The 22,242-nt window shown below is 38.6% G+C and overlaps 2 protein-coding genes across 2 annotated transcripts; both read right to left on the reverse strand.

The window, feature by feature from the left end:
* Window positions 1-11,866: 11,866 nt before the first annotated feature.
* Window positions 11,867-14,188, reverse strand: cyp1c2 (cytochrome P450, family 1, subfamily C, polypeptide 2). Its single transcript, XM_077196808.1, has one exon. It carries the CDS (start codon window positions 14,038-14,040, stop codon window positions 12,472-12,474), a length of 1,569 nt encoding a protein of 522 aa, XP_077052923.1. The 5' UTR covers window positions 14,041-14,188; the 3' UTR covers window positions 11,867-12,471.
* Window positions 14,189-17,281: 3,093 nt separating this feature from the next.
* On the reverse strand, window positions 17,282-20,319 carry cyp1c1 (cytochrome P450, family 1, subfamily C, polypeptide 1). Its single transcript, XM_077196809.1, has one exon. The coding sequence runs from the start codon at window positions 20,141-20,143 to the stop codon at window positions 18,563-18,565; it is 1,581 nt and encodes a 526-aa protein (XP_077052924.1). The 5' UTR covers window positions 20,144-20,319; the 3' UTR covers window positions 17,282-18,562.
* Window positions 20,320-22,242: the final 1,923 nt, after the last annotated feature.

Raw genomic sequence — 22,242 nt, forward strand, 5'->3', positions numbered from 1 at the left:
AAGCGCGGTCAACTTGGATGCTAAAGTCATATCAACTTAAATTAAATTAAACTAACTTAAAAAATCACTCTTGTATAACTTACGTTAACTTATTTTGATGAGTTTTTGAAACATATGCTGTCATAACTTATTGGTTATATAATTTTTCACAGTGTTTATGATGAGATTATGCACACTGGTAAAGACGAAGCTTTGCATTTCATTACTGATCTGGATTCCAAATGAAAGCAGATTTTAAGGATGATCATTTTGATCTTTGCAGAGCTCTTACTGTACCTGTTCAAAAAGAGCCTTTATTCTATAAAGAATTCTTTATTTATTCTTTATTTTATCCTATATAGTATACGTGGTTGATAAACCGTGACGCAGGACAGCCTTGCATTGCCGCTCGGTGTCGGTGTAGGAAGCACCAGCAAAGACCTGTAATGCTTTCAGGCTGTGTAAACATGTCTCTGGAACATTGTGTTTGTTAGGTCATTCCCTTAAGCACCCTTCATCCTCACGCTGTTATTCTTTACCATCCCCTCCTCCGTTTGGGATCTACGGATCTTCTGCAACCTTTCACATATTTCCTGGGCCTCATTGTAACGGGTCGAGTCCTGCCACTGCATGCGATGAGGACTGTTTGTTAAACTTGCAGATTGATTGAGATGCACTTTTTATTTTCAAATGAGTAGTTTAATTGTTAATATGCCTCTTCATTTAGTCAATAATGTGTGAACGATAAATGCCACTCTTAAAGTCCCCCTGTAGTCGATAATTTTATCCCTTAAAACTCATGTTTGATCACCAAAATAACATATTTAAATGTTTTTTCCTTGAAAAAAATTCTTCATGCCTTAAAATATCTTGAATGTAGCTCGACACCCTTGCCTCATTTAGTATGCGTGGTTCTATGAATATGCAAATGAGCCCCGCCTCCACTCACTCACTCACTCAGAGATCCACTAGTTGACGATCACACGTTGATCTGATTGGTTACAAGGTAGTTTGTGACGTCAGAAACACCAGCGATTTCAAAGCGTGTTTTTGAGACTGTCTTTGGTTCACTGCAGTTTTAAGGAGAAAATACTCAGCAATGCTGTCGACTTATGAATTTACACATGGTTTGTGTTAAAGCATATTAAAAACACCACATAGACACATAAACAACATTAAAAGCTGGGTTTTCAACACAGGGGGACTTTAAATAATTTGTCAGAAACATCAAAGCATTGTAATTGGTCTCTAAATGTTGAGCTGTTAGTTTGAGCAGCTTGACGTGAGTTTCTGACTCAACCAATGAAAAGTAAAGGTTTTGTGTGTCTGTAAAACACATGATTGTGTGTGGTCTGACTGCTGTCAGTATGTGCTTAATAAAATACTCATATATTACGATTAGTAAGATCATATCAAACTATGACCAAAATATACTATGTAAGGTGTCAGTTTAATACAAACATCTACACACAACGAAAGTGTCCAAACTGCATATGAAATCTGTATTAAACATTAAAGTAAATGTCCCCTTAATTATGCATTAAATTAAAGGTGCAATTAAGTGAATCTTCAAATATATTAATTATTTTCCACCTTCACTGTAGGAAGTTGTTTTTTAAATTATTTTAATTAATTAGTTTTATTAATGAAATGCACGTGACAAGCAAATTAAGTCACTGTGGTATATAGGAACAGACACCAATGGTTATATTTGTATAACACCAAATATTAAATCGCGTATCGCTGATCCAAGGATCAGCATTCTCACCTGAAGTGATCCGGCAGTACAAACTATAAGCCGTAGAGACTTTAAACTTTGTGGGATGTTACTCAACCCGTCTAATAAAATTGAGGTCAGCTGACAAAAAATAATAAAAATAAGGGAATCCCTGGTTTCAGGATTTGAGCCCCTGTACTAGTTCGATAAATTTATCATTATTTTTTTATAGCAAATAAACCACACTGGATTGCAATAAAGAAGATAGAATGAAAAGGAGAAAAAACAAGCAGGTAAACAAAGACACCTCAATCAGTAAAAAAGATAAGATCATATTCTTATTATTATCATATGTTTAAGAGATTTTACAGTATGGGAAGTTAAATTTGTTCTTGTGATTTATTTCTGCAATGCAAAACAAAGCAACTGTCCATGCAATTATTTACAAGAAATCATATCACGCTTGCAGTGGCAATGTTCGGGCAGACCTGCTTTGTTTCTCTGTCTTCATTGGTTTGGATTGTGATGATGCAGGCGCCCGAATGTTGCCATAAAAAGTCTGATAAATTAAATTCCAACCTATATGTACTATGTGACAAACCTACGCAAAGGTGAAGATTACATTCATATTCTTTTTGTTGATGAATGTAATGCAAGATGAAAATGCTGATGTGGATGAACAAGTAGTCTAACGTACTTCCACCAAAATCTGAGCCTTTTTCCATTTCATACTTTTCTAGACCTACAGAGATTAAAGGCCCCCTGAAATCCAAATTTAAGCTTTTTAGCTTTTAATATGAATATGTTATGAATAAGCTGGTGTGTTTCAAAACAATGAGAAATTGGCATTAAGGAGACATAAGCATTCAAAACTTAGTCTCTTACTTCCGCAAAAAAATGGATCAGGGATTATATGACATCACCGCGGTCAGCTTCTCATCACATCTTCTGTCCAATCAAATGCTCTGTAGAATCTAAAGCTCCGCCCCCTCTGCTATAAACACCGCCTGGCCAAAGCGACCGTCCACACGGAGCAATATGTGTCAGAGATGTGTGTTCGGTTGCTCAAACGCTCGAGTTTCATTACGTTTTCCAACTGTAGGTTGGTTAAGGATGAAATGGCTAGAATTTATTCACATCTCTACTATTGAATCCAGCGTATCATCAACGCTCGGATTCGTCCCACTGAAGAGATGCGTCCCAGCTTAGGACGCCATGAGTATGCCAGTAGCATGCCTGATCTAAATCTGTTCTCATCTGTCATTTATTTAAATGGATAAACTGTTAATAAGAAAAATAGTAGTTAACTGAAATTAACATTATTTCATGGTTTTAATAATTTGTACAACATATTGCGCTGATTATTACGATAAAAATAATGACATAATTATAAACGCATTACGAATTGCTGTGAATACGGTAAGGCAGTATAAGCTCAGGTAAAGCTCAGCTAACGTTAGCACGCTCATCGGATAGCATGCTATGCTACTATCTAAGCTAACTAAAAAACACTAAGATCAGAAATATCTTTACATTTACAATCTATAGCTTCAGTTATATGCTAGTATATGAAACATATAAGTTAAAAGACATTAATGACTCGTTATAACGTAGTTCAAACGACATCTATAATAAAGTGATTTTGTCTGATTTGTAACCAGGCACTAAAGCGATTACCCATGAAACATGCTTTTGACCAATCGGATTGCTTGGATCCTAAGCTGGGACTCATATCTTCACCGCACCGTCAAGTGCGACTCGCATTCTGGGATGTAAACTAAACGCTATTGGCTATTTGAAAAGGGGGAGGAGCCATTCAATATGTCCCGCCTTCACTTCCTGTTTCAGTGGAAATTCTGTCAACGCATCAAACAAAGCTGCGCGTTCCAAGGCACTTCAGTGGGCCTTTAAAAACAATTATATTGAAGTAAACAGAAACAGAAAGTAAACACATTTTAGTATTGGAAACACAATTTCAGTTGTTCTAAGCCAGTCAGCTTAAGCTTTCCCATCATCAGTTAATCAGTAACTGGCTTTGAAAACAGCAAAGTGTTTAGTTCCACAGTTCTGTGCAGGAATCGTCAGATACTGGTGGATTGTCCGTCTTAAATCACCTATGAAAGTGTCAGGTAAGAACTGAATGAAGATCTCCACTGGCTCCGTCCCGCTCGAGGCCCCGTCAGATGCTGCGTGTGGTCTTCATGTTAAAACCACATCAAAGCGGCTTAAGCTGTTATTTGGAAGATAGAGGCAAATTTTCAAAGATGCTATAAAGACAAATGGGTCATGGAAAGGAAAAGAAGCCATAATTGCTGACATAAAAGAGGCCAGAAATAAGATAAATCACAGTGAACGTGACATTTATGATGGCAAATAGAACGTTTTTTTATCGTCAACAACTCCCTAGTGAAATATAAATACAATATATTACAATACAAAAAACAATATAAAATGTATTTGAAATACAATGCTAAGTAAACTACATTTACATATTCATGTACTTAATTTAAATACCCTGCAATTGCAATTTTAGCATACTAAATTGGTATACTTGAAGTCTGCTAAATTACTATTTTGTACTTAATGCTCTTTAGTTATCCAGAAGTAGTGCTAAAGTCCAAACAAAGATATACTTAAGTATATATGATTGTGCTAAAGTGGAACTATTGCAAGTATAGTTTAGGTACACTTTAAATATCTTGCATTTAAGACAGAGAACCACAGAGATCATACTAATAGTGATATTAAACACATTTTAGGCTTAAGAAATGTGCATTTCGCAATAAAGAAGCACTCCAAATGAAGATTAATTATAATATTTATATCAGTAAGTCTCAAGCAGTAAATATGTTAATGGAATGTAGTATTAGTATGAAATAAATATATTGTAAATGCATTTTGGTATAGTTTTTTCCACTAGGGCAGTTTCTTAAATGTATTGCTTGAAGTGAACGCCTGAACGCCCATTATTAATCAAATTCGACACGTCCCATGCGTGTTGCGTGTTTAATAAATATTTTGGCTGATTTTGATGCAAATGCAAGAAATAATAAAATATCTGCATATTCGGTCTGGGTTTAAATGAATCCATGTTACTGAACACACCCATTATAACTGTAATAAAATACATTCTCATTTTTACATTTTACGAGGTGGGATTGATTCTTGGATATTGATGTCATTCCTGAGACAATTCTGGGGATTTCCCATTTCCATGTTTCCTATTCACACACACATTTTCTTGCATTTAATTGGCGTGTTTTCTGTTTGTTACTTGCTGATGTAATACTGTGGAGAGGAATTATTTTTATGTTGCATGTGAATCGAGCTATCATTCGCCAATTACTTTTCCAGATGAGCTTAACCACAATTCCAGGAACGTTCCCTGTGCTTGTGTTCTTGTTTACTCTGTGTGTGTGTGTGTGTGTGTGTGTGTGTGTTTCTCATGAATGAAAAGCTTTGAATTGCTTTGGTAATGGAAGCCCATTGCCTGGTTATTCCAGTTACTGTGAGTTTTTTGGCTACAACAAATATTTCTCTTCTACACTTTCCCTAGTTCAGCGGTTTTTAAAGGGTTTAGCAGATATTTAGGACAGCAATTGTTTATTGTACAAAAATAATGTCTTTAAAATCAAACACTGAACTTTATTAATATATTTTTATATATTATATATTATATTATTACGTCCTGCCTGTATAATCCGCTCTTCCTTTTCTTCTTCTTCTGAATCAGTTTCTGGTTCAAAATATGGCTGAATTATATGAATTAAAACCAATATTTACACTTGCCATTGTAGCATTCAGGACAGTTGCCTGAGTGTATCAGGTAATCCGAGCTGCTGTAATTAAGTGGAGGCGGGGCTAATTTGCATATTTTAGTGACTCCTGCTTATAGGCTGTAGTCACATTTCAACCAGTATTTCTTGTGTTGCCTGACAGAAGAAGCACAAAACTATGTAAATGAGAAAAGCTTTATTGGGAATTCGGCTGTTTAAACAAACCGATGTACAAGGCTGACACAAGGAAGAAAGCAAATACGATGCAGTAATGTTATATATATATATATATATATATATATATATATATATATATATATATATATATTTATGCATTTGTCAGATGCTTCTACTTACATTGCATTTCATATTTACATTCTTATCAGTTCATGCTTTCCCTGGGAATCGAACCCATGACCTTGATGTTGCAAGCGCCAACGCTCTACTCTTTGAGTTACAGAAAAGTGTTATGAATGTGATAATTAGAACATGATGCCATTTAGCAACATTTACAGACTTTAGCTGTTTTCCATTGAGAGTATTTGACAAAAGTGGTCAATGCAAACCAAATTCATTTGATGTTTTTGAGCATGAGGTCATTTGTTGTTTTTGGGCTGATAAATTAATGGTTTGGTTGGAGATAAACATTGAAATCGACTACAAAAAAAAAAAAGAGAATATCACGTTAACACATCCCAGTTGTATTTTATGTGCATTTAACATTATTTATTCTGCTGTCTATGATCATCAGAACAGAACTGAGATCTTTTTTTGAGTTGTAAACCACCACGGATCTAACAGATCCAACTATATGAGAGTTGTTGTTTTGTTAAAACTGAGGTTTCTGGAGATGTAAAGGTACATGATAATTGTGCTGGTTTTGGGTCAGGTCCACCAGAACTAAGATAAGTCTAGATAAACACACTCATCATTGATGCCGTTCTTCTTGACCCATTCCTACATTAGACTGACACTGCTTGCGTTTGTATAACCAGGAATGGCTTTTACTGTTGACGTTGATCAAACATGTTTGGACAAACACTGGATATCTCTGACGGATCATAATTATAAAATTGATGAGAAACAAGCAAGCATTACTGAAGCAATGTGCAGTTGGTTTATTTGTAGTCTGTGTTTTTTATTTGTCTACTGTCTCTCTCCCTCACATAAACCCTCTTTGCTCGAGGGTCTACAGGTAAAAGATGCGTGTGAACGGACACTTTCATGCCTGTATGTTTGTTTATGAGTGTGTGTGTGTTTGTGCATTTATGGGCTCCTGCTCTCTTCTGTCAAGGAAAACATTTAAACTGAAATCTTGCCAACATTTAGATTAGAGACTCAGTGTTCAGTGACTGTTTTTGCACTGCTATCAATAGGATAACTGGATTTAGATTTTGTTTTTAGGCAGGCTTTGGTGCCTCGTTAAAATATCTCAGGATACGTCCACATTAATCCGGATACATTTGAAAACAAATCTTTTTCTCTATGTTCTTGCCTTCCATCCACACTGGGATGGCGTAAAAAAAAAACATGTCTAGTTTAAAAAGCTATTTTTTTGTCTCTGTACAGACTTCTGAAGGATAAAAAAAGTGGATGGTTTATTTTAATGGCGTCCCGGACCGCGTCTGAGGATTATATGTTTGTTCAGAGCATTTGACTGAGGCACAGAGTACACTCTAAAAAATGCTGGGTTGTTTTAACCCAAATTTTGGTCAAATAAGGACAAACCCAGCCGTTGGGTAACATTTTTAAATGAAATATTTGGGTTCATTCATATTTGACCCACATTTGGGTTAAAACAACCCTGCATTTATATGGAGAGTACGTAAAGAAACTTTAGTTGAAAGATGAAGCAACGACTGTAATGAATATGACAGCAGCTGCATCACAAAAAAGTTAATAATTTCAAAATGCTTTGTCTGTAAATGACAGATGTTTTATGGATAATGTTTTCACAACACTTGATACTGTTTCCTGTGCAATGAGCTTAACCAATCATAGCAGTGGAGTTTACTGACTAGTCCTTAATAATGAACAAGGGTTGAAAATAATAAATCTTTCTGCATTTATATTTTTTAATGCAAACATTATTAGTGAACCCCAAGAAACACAAAAAAATTCAAGTCATGACCACTTTTAACTTTTGCTGTAGACAAGAAATTTTTTTTCCCCCAATATATACATAAGCCCTATTCGCACGGGATTAGTACTATTTGGGGACCTCGTGTGATTTAGAAATTACCCCACCCCCCACATCTGAATTTCATGCGGCGCATTGGCACGGGATAACCGAAGCCTGTGATTTTACTCAAATTTACTGACTTATCTCCCGGATTTGACGTCAATAGGATATTGCTTGGAAATGTCTTTTCGTTATCTAGCTGTATGATATATTATGACATAAACAGAATAAAGTTCCTTACCGCATGCTGCTATACATGTCATTCATCTCCATCTAATCATTCTTTTTGTTTTTGCTCTTCTGATGATTTTCAGCTTTCACTTTCTGCAAATTGTGTAGTTGTGTATAGCGATATGACCCAGCACCCAAAATACTATTAAAACACTCCAACACAGCCTCCATTCTTCGCGAAAGATGGATAAAAAGGTGCACATGAAACAAAAACCATGAAAAATATGATATACGATCCGGCCAAATCACAGAGATGTCGATTCGCACGGGACTAATATTATCACAGGACCTCGGTGTTGGGCGAAATATAGTAGGTAATTTGCGGGGGAATTTTTACTTTACAAATTACAAACATGGCCGATTCGCACGGGATTAAGATCTCAGATCTCAGACTAGGGCTTTAGTGTTTGAGGTTTGATCACATCACTATGAGTACTAGGTCTATTACTAGTGATGATTGACTTAACAAGCACCAATAATGATCATATATATAAAATGTTCACACATTTTCCAGAAGTCACTCTTGCACCATCTCTGCTCTGGTTTGAATGTGTGTATATACGTGTGTATTTTGGCTTTCTAAATCAGGAAAAATCTAGAACGCCGATGTGTTCACTTCCCAGAAAGCTGGTTTTTCTGCCTCCTGCAGCTGCAATATAATTGAATAGGTACTATAGCACATCTATCTATTAAGCTGTCAGACTCATTGGCTAAAATCTCTTGGACTTCACTTCAAGTCCAAAAGCCACTTCCCATGGGAATTGCCTCACCATCTGTAAGCAGACTGAGTGATTTAGGGCAACATGAATGTGTGATAATTCTCAGAACAGAAGTGTTGAGTCACTGCATTCTGGCATCGTGTTCCTGCTGTTTTTGGCAACCGTTTGCGTGACTGGCGTTGGTTCGCACTACCAAAGATGACTTCCAGGCTTGTCATATGATGCCTTAAAGTTCTCTTAGGATGTTATGCGTTCAGAAATTTTAATTAAGATGAGACGATTACCAGATTTTGAACGGATTATACTGGATGGGGTGGTACATTTCATGTTTCTAGTGTAACACAATTAAGACCACAGTTTGTGCACTAGGCATGTATTTTATCATTCTTGTGCAGTCAGAGAATGATGGGACACAAAGTTTTGTGTCTAAATAAGCAGATGTGTTCTTTGATTAATGATTTAAGACTCAGCCATCAGTGTTTTCAGTTTCATAGTGTACTTCTGTCCAAAACACAACACAAATCTAAGATTAATGTCACTGCTGGGAGTAAAGGGAATCTCATGAAACTTGTCAAATGTCACTTTTAACCCCAAAATATATTTACATCATGATAGTAGCCTAAATGTTATACTGCCTTAGATGTCCACTGGTTTAAATAAAAAGTACTTTAATGCATTTATTTTCTTCTGAATTGCACATACACAATGGACAATCATATGGAAGCTTGTTTCCGCCATTGAATAAAAAAAACTAAAAAAGGTACTTGAGAATTTTTTTTCTTGCAATGGCAAGTTTATATCTTGCAATTATAGGGGTGTAACGATATCCAAACCGAACCGAAAAAACGCGATTCAGAACCCACGATACGAATCCCTGCTACCCCACCCAGCGGACATGAGGACATGAGGTCATGTGTAGCGTGTAACGAATTCAGTTTCGTAGCCTAACCGACATTAACATATAATAGCAAGCTCCGTGTTTTGTTACTTTTGATAATAAGCAAGGTGTAATCTTTCAAATTCTGTCTATTTTATCACGAAATTCAAACAATAAATGCCGTTTTGGCGCTCTTTGCTGTGGCGTGACAGATCTCTGTTCTAGCTCCTCATTTCAAGCGGCAGCGCCGAGCGCGAGTTAACGCGATCATCTCTTCCTCAGTTACAGAATAAACATGAATGGACACCTGAAGGTATGTTGAAAGATACAGTATACTTACTGAAAATCATCACAACTCATGTAATCGCTCAATCAGTGTTTCAGCAGCGGAAAGACGTCAATAAAACAGCTTTGTCACATAGCATTATATTTACCTCAGCAGGCTAGTCATCCAAATGAACTCGTGCACTAAATAAAAGCACTATATTAGCCTATATTAGGCTATATTTTACTTAACCTGTTACTGATATCTTGATTATTTAATGTATGTTTAAAATATCTTTCATGAAAATGACAGCAACTGTGAAAATGATTATATTTCAATAACGAATTAGAGTAAAAACACAAGTTAATGCAAAAACTGCCTTATGTAACATGTTTTCATGCAATGTGTTGGGTGTTGATTATTATATCTAAAAAATAAATAGCATCTGAATTTAGGTTAAAAGTCTAGGCTCTTTTGTTAACTTTTAATGTTATAGCAATGTGCGGGCTCCTTATATAGTTTACAGCATTAGCAGATCTTTTTTTTTATCCTTGCGAAACGTTTAATTGTAATTTAATTAATTTAAAGACAAAGACACAATTTTTTATTGAACCACCGTTTAAAAAAACAAAAGCAATTTTAGCTTTCTAAACCCCACCCAACCGAACCGAACCGAGACGTCGAAACCGTGGGAAGAACCGAACCGTCAGTTTTGTGTATCGTTACAGCCCTATGCAATTATGAGGAACAAAGTCAGACTTGCCAGATATAAACTTTCAATTGCAAGAAATAAGTTGCAATTACCTTTTTTATTTTTTATTCTGTGGTGGAAACAAGATTCCATATGGAAGCTTGTTTTCACCATGGAATAAAAAAGGTAATTAATACTTTTTCTCTCACAATTGCCAGTTTATATCTCGCAATTTTGAGGGGGTGAAGAAATATATAAAATTGCAATTGTGAGAGAAAAAAAGTCAGAATTGAGTTTATATATTTTTTTCTTAGATATTCTCAATTGTGAAGGAAAAACTCACCATTACCTTTTTTATTTTTTATTCCATGATGGCTTCCATACAATGACCACCAACAGTAATGACAAATATAAATTGTCCAGCTGTAATTGTTGTGAATTTCTTTATTTTGAGGTGAATTATGACTTTCCTGTTTCCTGTAGCTCAAACAGTAGAGTGTTGGCGCTTGTAACGCCAAGGTCATGGGTTCGATCCCCAGGGAAAGTAAGATTTGATAAGAATGTAAATGTGTACTCTGAAATGCAATGTAAGTCACTTTGGATAAAAGCGTCTGCCAAATCCATAATTGTAAATCATTTCAATGAGCTCATTATTTCTGCCTTAAATTATTACACTGTTTAAATTAATATTTTTGAACAAAATGTCTGAACTAAAGTTGGAACTAGATTTCTGAAATACATAACTTAGACAGTTACGTCTGATAACAGATCACTCTAAATTGTAATGTGGACTCTTTCTTATTGAATTGATGCGTATTGTGAAAAGCGATATGACCGTGGCGTGTTTCCGTGAGGTCAAAACAGAGGTGAGAACATCTGATGGCACAATGTGTGTTTCAGAGAGACTGAACCCGCAGCACATCCCGAGGCCACAGAAGGGGCCGTCCTGAAGAAAGAGCGTGTGGTTTATCAGAAAGACATGTCCCGTGTGAGTGCGATTGCGTGTGTGGTTGGCAGTAAATCAGGGGCATGTACTGTGGTTCCCTGCATGGCCCATAACAGCCCTGGCCCTCGTCCAGAACGCTGCGGTGTCAGGACCGGAAGAGAGAGAGGAAAGCAGTGTGTGTCTGCTATGAATTACCCAGTGTAAATGTAAGACTCCCTGTGAGACTCCCCTCGCGCGCAGCTTTGCACGTTCATGCATGTGGTTAGTTACACTGGATGCTTTTGGACGCCTTCACCTCTGCTGCGGAAAAGTAAATTAGCAAATGCATTTCGATTTCTAATTTAGATGCTCTACAAACTGTTTTATTAACATATGTGTTTTTGTAAGAACGGCAAACTACCATTTCTGGCCAAGGATGACTGGTTTGGAGTAACCTAGTAAGCAGCATGAATGGAAATATTCAAAGTCATGAAATACACAATGTTAGTGTCAACAGTGCATTTTATTTACAATGATAAAAAGGATTTTAGTCACGTTTGATAAAAGTTACAGGTTTATGTAGAACTTACACAGAACAAACAACTGAGTGAAAAGCGCATTGCTTTTTTTGTATTGTCTTATATTTGCTAAAAACAATACAATTTGATTGCTCTTTTAATGTTTTATACACACACACACACACACACACACACACACACACACACACACACACACACACACACACACACACACACGTATGTATATAAACACACACATTTGTTTTTTTTGCAGCTTGAAAAAAATACATGTAGTTTGCAATGTTCAAAAGTGTTTTCGAAGGTAGCGCGTATATATAGCTAATGCATTTTAGTGCACACCCCTGTACACACATTGTCTTAAAGAACTATTTTTTCCTTTTGCTTTCAAAACATTTACATTCAGTCATACTATTATCTACAATTTTTTTTAAAAGTGAAGTATATAGTTAACTTTATTTATGATCTAAAATTTCATATTGCTTTCATAACATGTTAAATATGAAGCACATACCTGATTCTGCATAGTGTATTATATCAGAGACAGTGGGTTTGAAAAGCACACACACTCATTTATGCTCCACTGAATGCGTTTCCTCTGGATCTGGCAGATATTTTATAATCAAATGGCTTCAGTGTTAAACCATAAGAGCAGTTTAAACTCAAGTCCTGTGATGGGTCGTTCGTGAAAGTCAGTCGGTGGAGCAACATGGCAGCGATCAGGAAAACTTCGACTTTTGCAATCTGATCTCCAATGCATCTTCTCTTCCCGATGGAGAAGATCATCACGCTGTTGGTCAGGTCTTTATCCAGCGCTCCGCTGTCGTCCAGGAATCTCGACGGGTTGAAGACGTGAGGATCGTTCCACTTCTGAGGGTCGTGGTTGACGGACCACTGGTTGATGAACACCACGGTGTCTTTAGGGATGTGGAGGCCTTCGATGGAGACGTCTGAGGTGGTGGAGTGTGGGATGGTGACGGGGACGAAGCTCGTGAAGCGCATGGTTTCGTATATAAAAGCGTCCAGGTACGCAAGGTTGCTTCTGTCTTCTATTGAAGGCAGTCTATCACGACCCACTACTTTATCAATCTGCTCTTGAAGTTTGCTTTGAATCGATGGGTGTTTGACCAGTAGAAGAAGCATCCAGTTCAAGGCGGTCGAAACCGTGTCCAGACCTGCTCCGATGAGATCCGAAACCGTTCCTTCAGTGTGAGCTTCGGTCAAACCCGTTTCCGTGTCTGCGCGATCAATCACACCAATGAAAGCATCACTCATGTCTCTCGTGATCTCAGGATCGTAGCTTTCCCGGTGCTCCACCACTTTCCCTTTAACAAACGCGAAGAAGTCGTTGTTGAGGGTTTTGAAGCTCTGAAAAACACTCCTGACTGGGTTGGGAAAAGCCTGCAACCAAGGCATGACGTCTACTAGACTCCCAGCTCCGACAGTTTCTCCAAACTTGCTCACTTTTCCCAAAAGCGTCCTGAACTCTTGGTCGTCGTGTCCGTAGCGTTTCCCAAAGCAGAGAGCGCAGATGACGTTAGCCGCCGCGACTGTGAGTTCATGAGACGGATTGAAGTATTGCTCGTTTGAACTCAAGCTCAGAAACGTTTCGATCATGTCTTCCGCCTCCGCTGCGATGTGCTTCTCGAAGGATTTTTTCGTTTGGCTGTTCGCAGAAGAAAAGGCACGAATGGTGGACTGCGCGATCTTACGGTGCATCTTCCATTGTTTGCTGTAACTAGTGAACGTCATGCTAGTCCCGCCCGAAACCGACTGGAAAGACACGAAATTGGGCCGTCCGGCGAACTCAGCGCTGTGTTGAAGCAATGCCTCCCGTATCGCCGTGTCTCCGTTCAAAACCACGATGTCGCTGCTTCCCAGGCGGATCTGGTAGACGTTTCCGTACTTCTTCGCCAGGTTTGAGAAGGTGATGTGTGGCATTTGTCCGAGTTGCATGGCGTTGCCCACTAACGGCCAAGCAAACGGCCCTGGAAGCCTCTTTTTCAGAGTGAGATTCCTGACCCAAAAACAAGCCTCCAGACAGCAGAGGAAGACGAACGAGGCAACGAGGGCCGGCTGGATTTGTCCACTCCATTCCTTAAGGATGCCCTTCATCCCGAACTCTGTGTCTGACAGTGCCATGATATTCCCAAGCTCTTTTGTGTAAACTATATTAGTAGCTCTTCATCTTGAATGGCGAGTAAAGGGTTTTGGGAATTTGAGAAGCTGCTGTTGGGTTACAGGGGTTTCGCAGAGCTGCAATGTCTTTCCAGAGATGGCCAAATTAGAAGAATGCAGATTTCAGTCTTGACACTGTTATATATCTCTCGAGGAGGAGGAGTTTGGGCCACAGGTTTGTTTTCTTTCCCCCGACTCTCTCGGACTCTCCACCCATTACAGCCAGAGTCAAACGCCTGGACACACACGGCATTCCCAACAAGTATAACACTTGCATATCATATATGTCAATGGCAATGTCACTTTATTTATAAAGCGCTATTTAAAACAACAACTGTTGACCAATGTGCTGTACATAGCACAAACATAAACACAATAAAAAATAAAATAACAGACAATAAAACAGATAACATGCCACTGTATCAATGATTAAAAGCTATTTCTAACTGATAGGCCTTCAGTGTATATTGGACATTTCAGAGACTTTTGCAGTACATTAAAAATACATTTGTGAAGTTTGAACTGATAATACAATGCTGATTGTTTCAAAGCAGCTTTGCTTTAATAAAACGGGAAAATAATAACGTGAATGTTGTGAAATTGATCAATTAGGAAACAAATTAAATTGAGCTGTTCTACTGAAGACAATGGTGTCATTATTCAGCTCAACTGGGTTCAGTGTTGTTTGATTAACTGTAAGAGTATCTGAGTTCATCAGTTGTGAAATGAGTTCAGATCAACTGTAAGCAGCTCAACTGAACACAATATTGTCATTAATCAGTCACTATTGTGTTTGATTGTCGTCAGTGGATGATGTTGATAGTTTCACCTTTGTGAACTTGAGGAGAACTGACTTCAAAGATCAAACATCCACTAATTATCACCAAAACACCAATTCAAACGCATGCAGACTTTAAACATGAAGAAGAAAAGTGAACATTAGTGTAAAGAAAAGATCCTGCAGTGTTTGAGACACAAATACAGACACTTGCTTTGATATTTTCTCATCTAAAAGCTGTCTAAATACATTTTGGTGCACTGTGTGTTTGTGTGTGTGTTTGTGTGTGTGTGTGTGTGTGTGTGTGTGTGTGTGCGCGCACGAGTGAGAGAGAGTGTGTGTGTTTGTTTCTGTGTGTGTGTGTCTGTGTGTGAGAGAGAGAGTCTGTGTCTGTGAGTGAATGTGTGAGCGAAAGAGAGAGTGTGTGTGTGTGTGTGTCTGTGTGTGAGAGAGAGAGTCTGTGTCTGTGAGTGAATGTGTGAGCGAAAGAGAGAGAGAGTGTGTGTGTGTGTGTGTCTGTGTGTGAGAGAGAGAGTCTGTGTCTGTGAGTGAATGTGTGAGCGAAAGAGAGAGAGAGAGTGTGTGTGTGTGTGTGTGTGTGCGCGCACGAGTGAGAGAGAGTGTGTGTGTTTGTTTATGTGTGTGTGTGTGTGTGTGTGTGTCTGTGTGTGAGAGAGAGTCTGTGTCTTTGAGTGAATGTGTGAGCGTAAGAGAGAGTGTGTGTGTGTGAGTGCGCGCGCACGCGTGAGAGAGTGTGTGTGTGTGTGTGTGTGTGTCTGTGTGTCTGTGTGTGAGAGTAAGTGTGTGTGTGTGTGTGTGTGTGTGTGTCTGAGTGAATGTGTGAGCGTAAGAGAGAGAGAGTGTGTGTGTGTGTGTGTGTGTCTATGTGTGAGAGAAAGAGTCTGTGTCTGTGAGTGAATGTGTGAGCGTAAGAGAGAGAGAGTGTGTGTGTGTGTGTCTGTGTGTGTGAGAGAGAGTCTGTGTCTGTGAGTGAATGTGTGAGTGTAAGAGAGAGAGAGTGTGTGTATGTGTGTGTGCGCGCACACGTGAGAGAGAGAGTGTGTGTGTGTGTGTGTGTCTGTGTGCGAGAGTGTGTGTGTGTGTGTCTGTGTGTCTAAGTGAGTTTGTGAGCGTAAGAGAGAGAGAGTGTGTGTGTGTGTCTGTGTGTGTATGTGTCTATGTGTGAGAGTAAGTGTGTGTGTGTGTGTGTGTGTGTGTGTGTGTGCACGTGAGAGAGAGTGTGTGTGTGTGTGTGTGAGAGAGAGAGAGACAGTCTGTGTCTGTAAGTGAATGTGTGAGCGTAAGAGAGAGAGAGAGAGAGTGTGTGTGTGTGTGTCTATGTGTGAGAGTAAGTGTGTGTGTGTGTGTGTACTGGCGTGTGTGTATGTGTGTGTGTGTGTGTGTGTGTGTGTGTGTGGACGTGAGAGAGAGTGTGTGTGTGTCTGTGTGTGTGTGTGTGTGAGAGAGAGAGTCTGTGTCTGTAAGTGAATGTGTGAGCGTAAGAGAGAGAGAGAGAGAGTGTGTGTTTGTGTGTGTGTGTGTGTGTCTATGTGTGAGAGTAAGTGTGTGTGTGTGTGTCTATGTGTGAAAGTAAGTGTGTGTGTGTGTGTGTGTGTGTGTGTGTGTGTGTGTGTGAGTGTGTGTGTGTTTACTTGCGTGTGTATGTGTGTGTGTGTGTGTGTGTGTGTGTGTGTACACACGTGACAGAGTAAGAGAATAGCATATATTCATGCTAATTGGACGTGGACCTTCGTTTAATGATGGTTGTTGCTTTCTATATATTTTTTAAGAGAATATTTTTTATTTGTCTTGCTGTAAAGTACTGAAATGTCTGATTAAGATGAATAAAACCGTAAACCAAAAAATGCTTCTTTTTTTTACTGAATACATTGTCTAGCATAGTAAACGAGCTCTGTAAGTCTGCTCTAATTGCTGGGATTTCGTTTTGATTGGAATCCGTGATGTGATGCCAAACGAATACCAGTGAAATCAAGTCACTAGAGGAATTCAGTCTGTACTCATGAAAATTTGAGGGTTTTTTAATGCTTCAGACAAAGAACAGATACAAACAATGGAGTTAAATATGTACCGTAGCAGAGTGAGCAGCAGTTAGAGTAATGACTGTTATATAAATTTAATAAGATAATTTGACTTTAAAGCTGTGGTTTTACAGAAATATCTCAGAGCCTGCATGTAAACAGAAATATTGGCCAATAAGGAAATACAGAGACATTTGCATAAGTGAAGACAGATGCAGACAGTTCATATAATAAAACTGTCATTTAGATGCGTTTCTTGTTTGGTTTGATATGCTTGATTTATTTTTTTACTTGCATGTTTATTTGTATGTATGAAAGCATGTGCATGTATTCTCTTATGAAATGTGAATCGTTTTGAGCATCACAACAGAAAGAGACTGAGTGCATCTTCACAGGTAATAAAACAGCACTTTATTATTCCACTCGTAGCTTATTTTCCAAGAGTAAAAAACAAACAAAACCTGGACATTCTAGTTTTTCTTCAAAAAGCTGCATTCCTGAATACATGCACTTCAGTTACAGAGCTTAAAAAACATTCAGTGTGAACATTTACCTCAATATACGCAGTGTAATATAGGAATATGTGCTATATGCTCCTGTTTTTGTACTTGATTTGTGAGGATTTATTATTTGTGCATGTGAGAGAACCTTCACAATGACGACATGAGGAAGTTGATCCAGCGTGAGACTGAAGTCTTTCATTGGCTGAAATGCTGAGCAATATCGAGACTCAGCAAAGCATCGATTGCAAATTAAAGCGACTGCAATTTCAGCCTTTTTAAGAATCTCAGTGAATAAATGGCTGTGCATTTTATAGAGAATATAATTTATAGAAACAGTATAATGGGTATAAATAAATGCTTAAATGCCTAATACTTAAAATACCTGAAGTACACAATCACATCGTTTACAGTTTTATGCAAGCATTATTAAATGCACTGCTATAACAAATCTGAGTCAAGTTCATAGGAAGTAACAGCTGCTATTAATAATTGACTCAATAATTATCAGTTGCATAACATTACATAATAATTGATGTGTCTACAGTGACAATGGCTTAGCATTTGACCATAAACATCTCATATTGTGATCGGCAAAACATTATTTTGAAGCATTGATGATTTATATAAACATAAAAAACGTTGGTAACACTTTACAATAAGTTTTCATTAGTTAACATTAGTAAATATATTAACTAACAATGAGCAATACATTTGTTACAGTATTTATTAATCTTTGTTAATGTTAGTTAATCAAAATATTGTTTGTTCATGTTAGTTCACAGTGCATTAACTAATGTTAACAAATACAACCTCTAATTTTAATAATGTATTAGTAAATTTTGAAATGAATATTAACTAAGATTAATAAATGCTGTAGAAGTGCAGTTCATTATTAGTTTATGTCAAGTACGGTAGTTAACTAATGTTTATTGTAAAGTGTTACCAAAACATTTAGCAGATTTGAAGAATCTTTCTATGGAGGTGATTAAATCAATTCATTGAATCATTGCAAACAAAACTGTGTAAATATTCATTAAATATTAAATATGCAATTATTAGACAGCATTCAGTGCAGCTTTACTTATACTCATTGTTATGTGGAATACATTTCATTATGTTTAGTCTTTTCTGGCCTTTAGTCACAAGATCAAGCTGGCTGTTTTTGCTCATGCCGGCGAAACCAAGCCAAAAAGTTTTCCTCTGAGCTTCGCTGAGATGGTGTAGTGGAGCGGCTTCAGTGTTAACCCGTACGAGCAGTCCATGGACAGATCCTGAGAAGGGTTTTTCTCAAACCAGCACTGGTGCAACAAGATCGCAGCGATCAGGAAAACCTCCACTTTTGCAATCTGATCTCCAATGCATCTTCTCTTCCCGATGGAGAAGATCATCACGCTGTTGGTCAGGTCTTTATCCAGCGCTCCGCTGTCGTCCAGGAATCTCGACGGGTTGAAGACGTGAGGATCGCTCCACTTCTGAGGGTCGTGGTTGACGGACCACTGGTTGATGAACACCACGGTGTCTTTAGGGATGTGGAGGCCTTCGATGGAGACGTCTGAGGTGGTGGAGTGTGGGATGGTGACGGGGACGAAGCTCGTGAAGCGCATGGTTTCGTATATAAAAGCGTCCAGGTACGCAAGGTTGCTTCTGTCTTCTATTGAAGGCAGTCTATCACGACCCACTACTTTATCAATCTGCTCTTGAAGTTTGCTCTGAATCGATGGGTGTTTGACTAAAAGCAGGACGATCCATTGCATTATTGTTGACATGGTGTCTTGGCCCGCACCGATTAGATCAGTGACCGTAGCCTCAACAAACTCTTTACTCAGGAGGCTGTCTTTCCCGTGTTCGATCACACCGATGATGGCGTCGCTCATGTCACGGGTCACGTCAGGGTCATACGTGTCTCGATGCTGGACCACTTTATCCTTCACATAAGCAAAGAACTCTTCATTAATGATCTTGAAGTTCTGATAGACTCTTCTCACAGGATTCGGGAACGACTGAAGCCAAGGCATGACGTCTACAAGGCTCCCGGCGCCGACGGTTTCTCCGAACTTATCCACTCGTTTCAGGAGAGTCCTGAACTCGGGGTCGTCGTGACCGTAGCGTTTCCCAAAGCAAAGCGCACAGATGACGTTAGCGGCGGCGACGGTGAACTCGTGCGCGGGATTGAAGTGTCGTCCATCAGCGCTGAGTCTCAGGAACATCTGGACCAGATCCAACGCTTCACCCACGACATGTTGCTCAAAAGTTCTTTTAGTTTGACTGTTGGCCAATGAGAACGCTCTCAGCGTCGACTGAGCCACTTTACGATGCATCTTCCACTGGGTGCTGTAACTGTTAAACGTCAAGCTCCGACCACCGGAAATCATCCGGAAAGATTCGAAATTGGGCCGTCCGGCGAACTCAGCGCTGTGTTGAAGCAATGCCTCGCGTATTGCCACGTCTCCGTTCAGAACCACGATGTCGTTGCGGCCGAGTCGGATCTGGTAGACGTTTCCGTACTTCTTGGCCAGCTTTGAGAAGGTGATGTGTGGCATCTGGCCGAGCTGCATGGCGTTGCCCACTAACGGCCAGGCGAACGGGCCCGGAAGCCTCTTCTTAAACGTGAGATTTCTGACCCACAGACAGGCCTCGAGGAAGAAGAGGATGATGAAGGATGCTATGAGAGCCGGCTGAACCTGTCCGCTCCATTCCTTCATGATGCTGCTGCTCTTCAGTCCAAACTCGGCTTCAGGCAGAGCCATTCTTCTGATCAAATGCTTTATTCTTGCTTAAATGATGCTCAATCTTACACAAAAATCAAAATGTCTCTTTAAAATCAAAAGCAACTCTCCTGTAGTCTAAAATCTACTTTCTTTTATCTTGCATTGATTCAGTTTTCTACGCTTGCATTGCTTTTCCAGGTGAAGCTCACTGTGTTTTCTGAGCTGGCTGGTGGGATTCATGTCTTTTATAAATGTTTGCAGGACAGGGGGCCGGACCCGAGGATATACCACTCCTCCCATTCTGGAGACTCAGAAGATCTGCACTGAAACTAGCGCGTGAATCATCTTTGTTTCGTTTGCACGCGCTCTGTCTGAGGTTCTTCTGATAATCATTGCGGAGATGCTGAGAACTTCACTGTGCAATACTTTTTATGGTTTGTGCCAATCTCCGTATTATAGTTGCAGTTGTCAATTCAACTCAAATAAGTGATCCATTTAATCGTTTTGTGTGACTGCGCATCTGAACTCTTCGCATCGCCTTATTTGACGCGCGCGCGCTCTTGATTCTAGTCGTTGCGCGCTGAAGCTGCAATCGTTATTTCTGCTCTGGTTTGCACAGGATTACGAAAATGTTATTTTAAGATGGATGCGTTCACAGACGGCATCACATACTTCAAAACTTCTGGCTTGGGGAATGTTTCATAATAAATAGGTGCTCTGTTTTGCAGACCCACTCTACATAAACCCTAAAAATGGAAAAGTATGCTTGCATGCACAAGGAGTTATGCAACACAAGACAGTGAAATTCCAGGTTATCCCTGGTGTGTGTGTGTGTGTGTGTGTGTGAGAGAGAGAGAGAGAGAGAGAGAGAGAGAGAGAGAGAGAGAGAGAGAGAGAGAGAGAGAGAGAGAATGTGTGTCCCTTTATATTATAAATGTCTTTAGGTCCGTAACCGTTATACCATATTATAATGAATATAAATTTCAGTAATGGAGTTATAGCATAATAAACAATATATGGACAATTTAATGTACAGATTGGGTAACACTTTACTTAAACATTTATGCATTATAAAAATATTTTAATGCACCTTATAATGCATCTTATGATCTCATGAATAATATTAAGCACAGTTATAATAAATTATAATTTGTATCTGTTCATTGAACAACCTGTAGAAAGTATAATGCATTAAAGCACATGACAAACAACCAATTTCAGATGTAATGAGGAATCTGCAAATAATATAAGGTACACTATGAATACCTTTATAATGGATTAATAATAATAATAATATGTTTATTTTTTATAGCGCCTTTCAAGAACCCAAGGTCGCTTCACAAAAAAACATTATAAGCATTATATAGCATTATAAGTAAAGGCTTTAAATAAATTGTTACACAAAAATGTATTGCACATATAGTGATTCCATGATGCACAATTCCACACAAAATTATAATAAATCATTTAATGTCCTTGCAGCATAATTCATTATGCAATAAATTCCAAGTATTAAAAAACAGTTGCTTTTTAGGACAAATGTCAACATTGTGAAGCAGAGGGATAGAAATAAAGATTATTAATGATCTGTAAGAGCATAGTTTGAGATTGTGCTTCATGTCCCAGAGTTTCTGATCTCATCGAAAAGCGCATCAGGGTCTCTTTCGGCTATTTTCCTCCCACAATTTCAGGATACATTTTCACATGTGTTTTTGGGTATGCAGTCATTGAGAGATTGCTTAATTGCAAGCATGCCTTCATAACGTGCAAGATCCACCATCAGAATACATCAGAACAGACACTTTTTTCAGAGAGAAAGGACATGAAATTAAATATGTCTTGATAGTTTTAAAGGCATATGAAGAAGCTGCATTTGCTTTTGTTTTTCATTTGTTGTGTGTTTCTCTTTGTGCATGTTTGCTTTTGGTCTGTATCATGGCAGGGTTAAATGAAAGTTTCTTGGAAAATGGAATTTAATATTCTCTCATTGTGCCCTTTTATTTGCAGCTTTATTTCGTGAAGTTCACTCAGTTGTATCAAGGCTTGAAGCTCTAGAACTGAATGTTCTTGATGTAAAACGCTTCTCTTCCGAGCGCCAAGCAGGAGATAAATGTTCCTTGTTTCCTCACCAGGAGGAG

The sequence above is a fragment of the Siphateles boraxobius genome, unplaced genomic scaffold (genome assembly GCF_051911475.1).
Source record: "Siphateles boraxobius isolate OS27281-9 unplaced genomic scaffold, OSU_SipBor_1 36, whole genome shotgun sequence".
Classification (NCBI taxonomy): domain Eukaryota; kingdom Metazoa; phylum Chordata; class Actinopteri; order Cypriniformes; family Leuciscidae; genus Siphateles; species Siphateles boraxobius.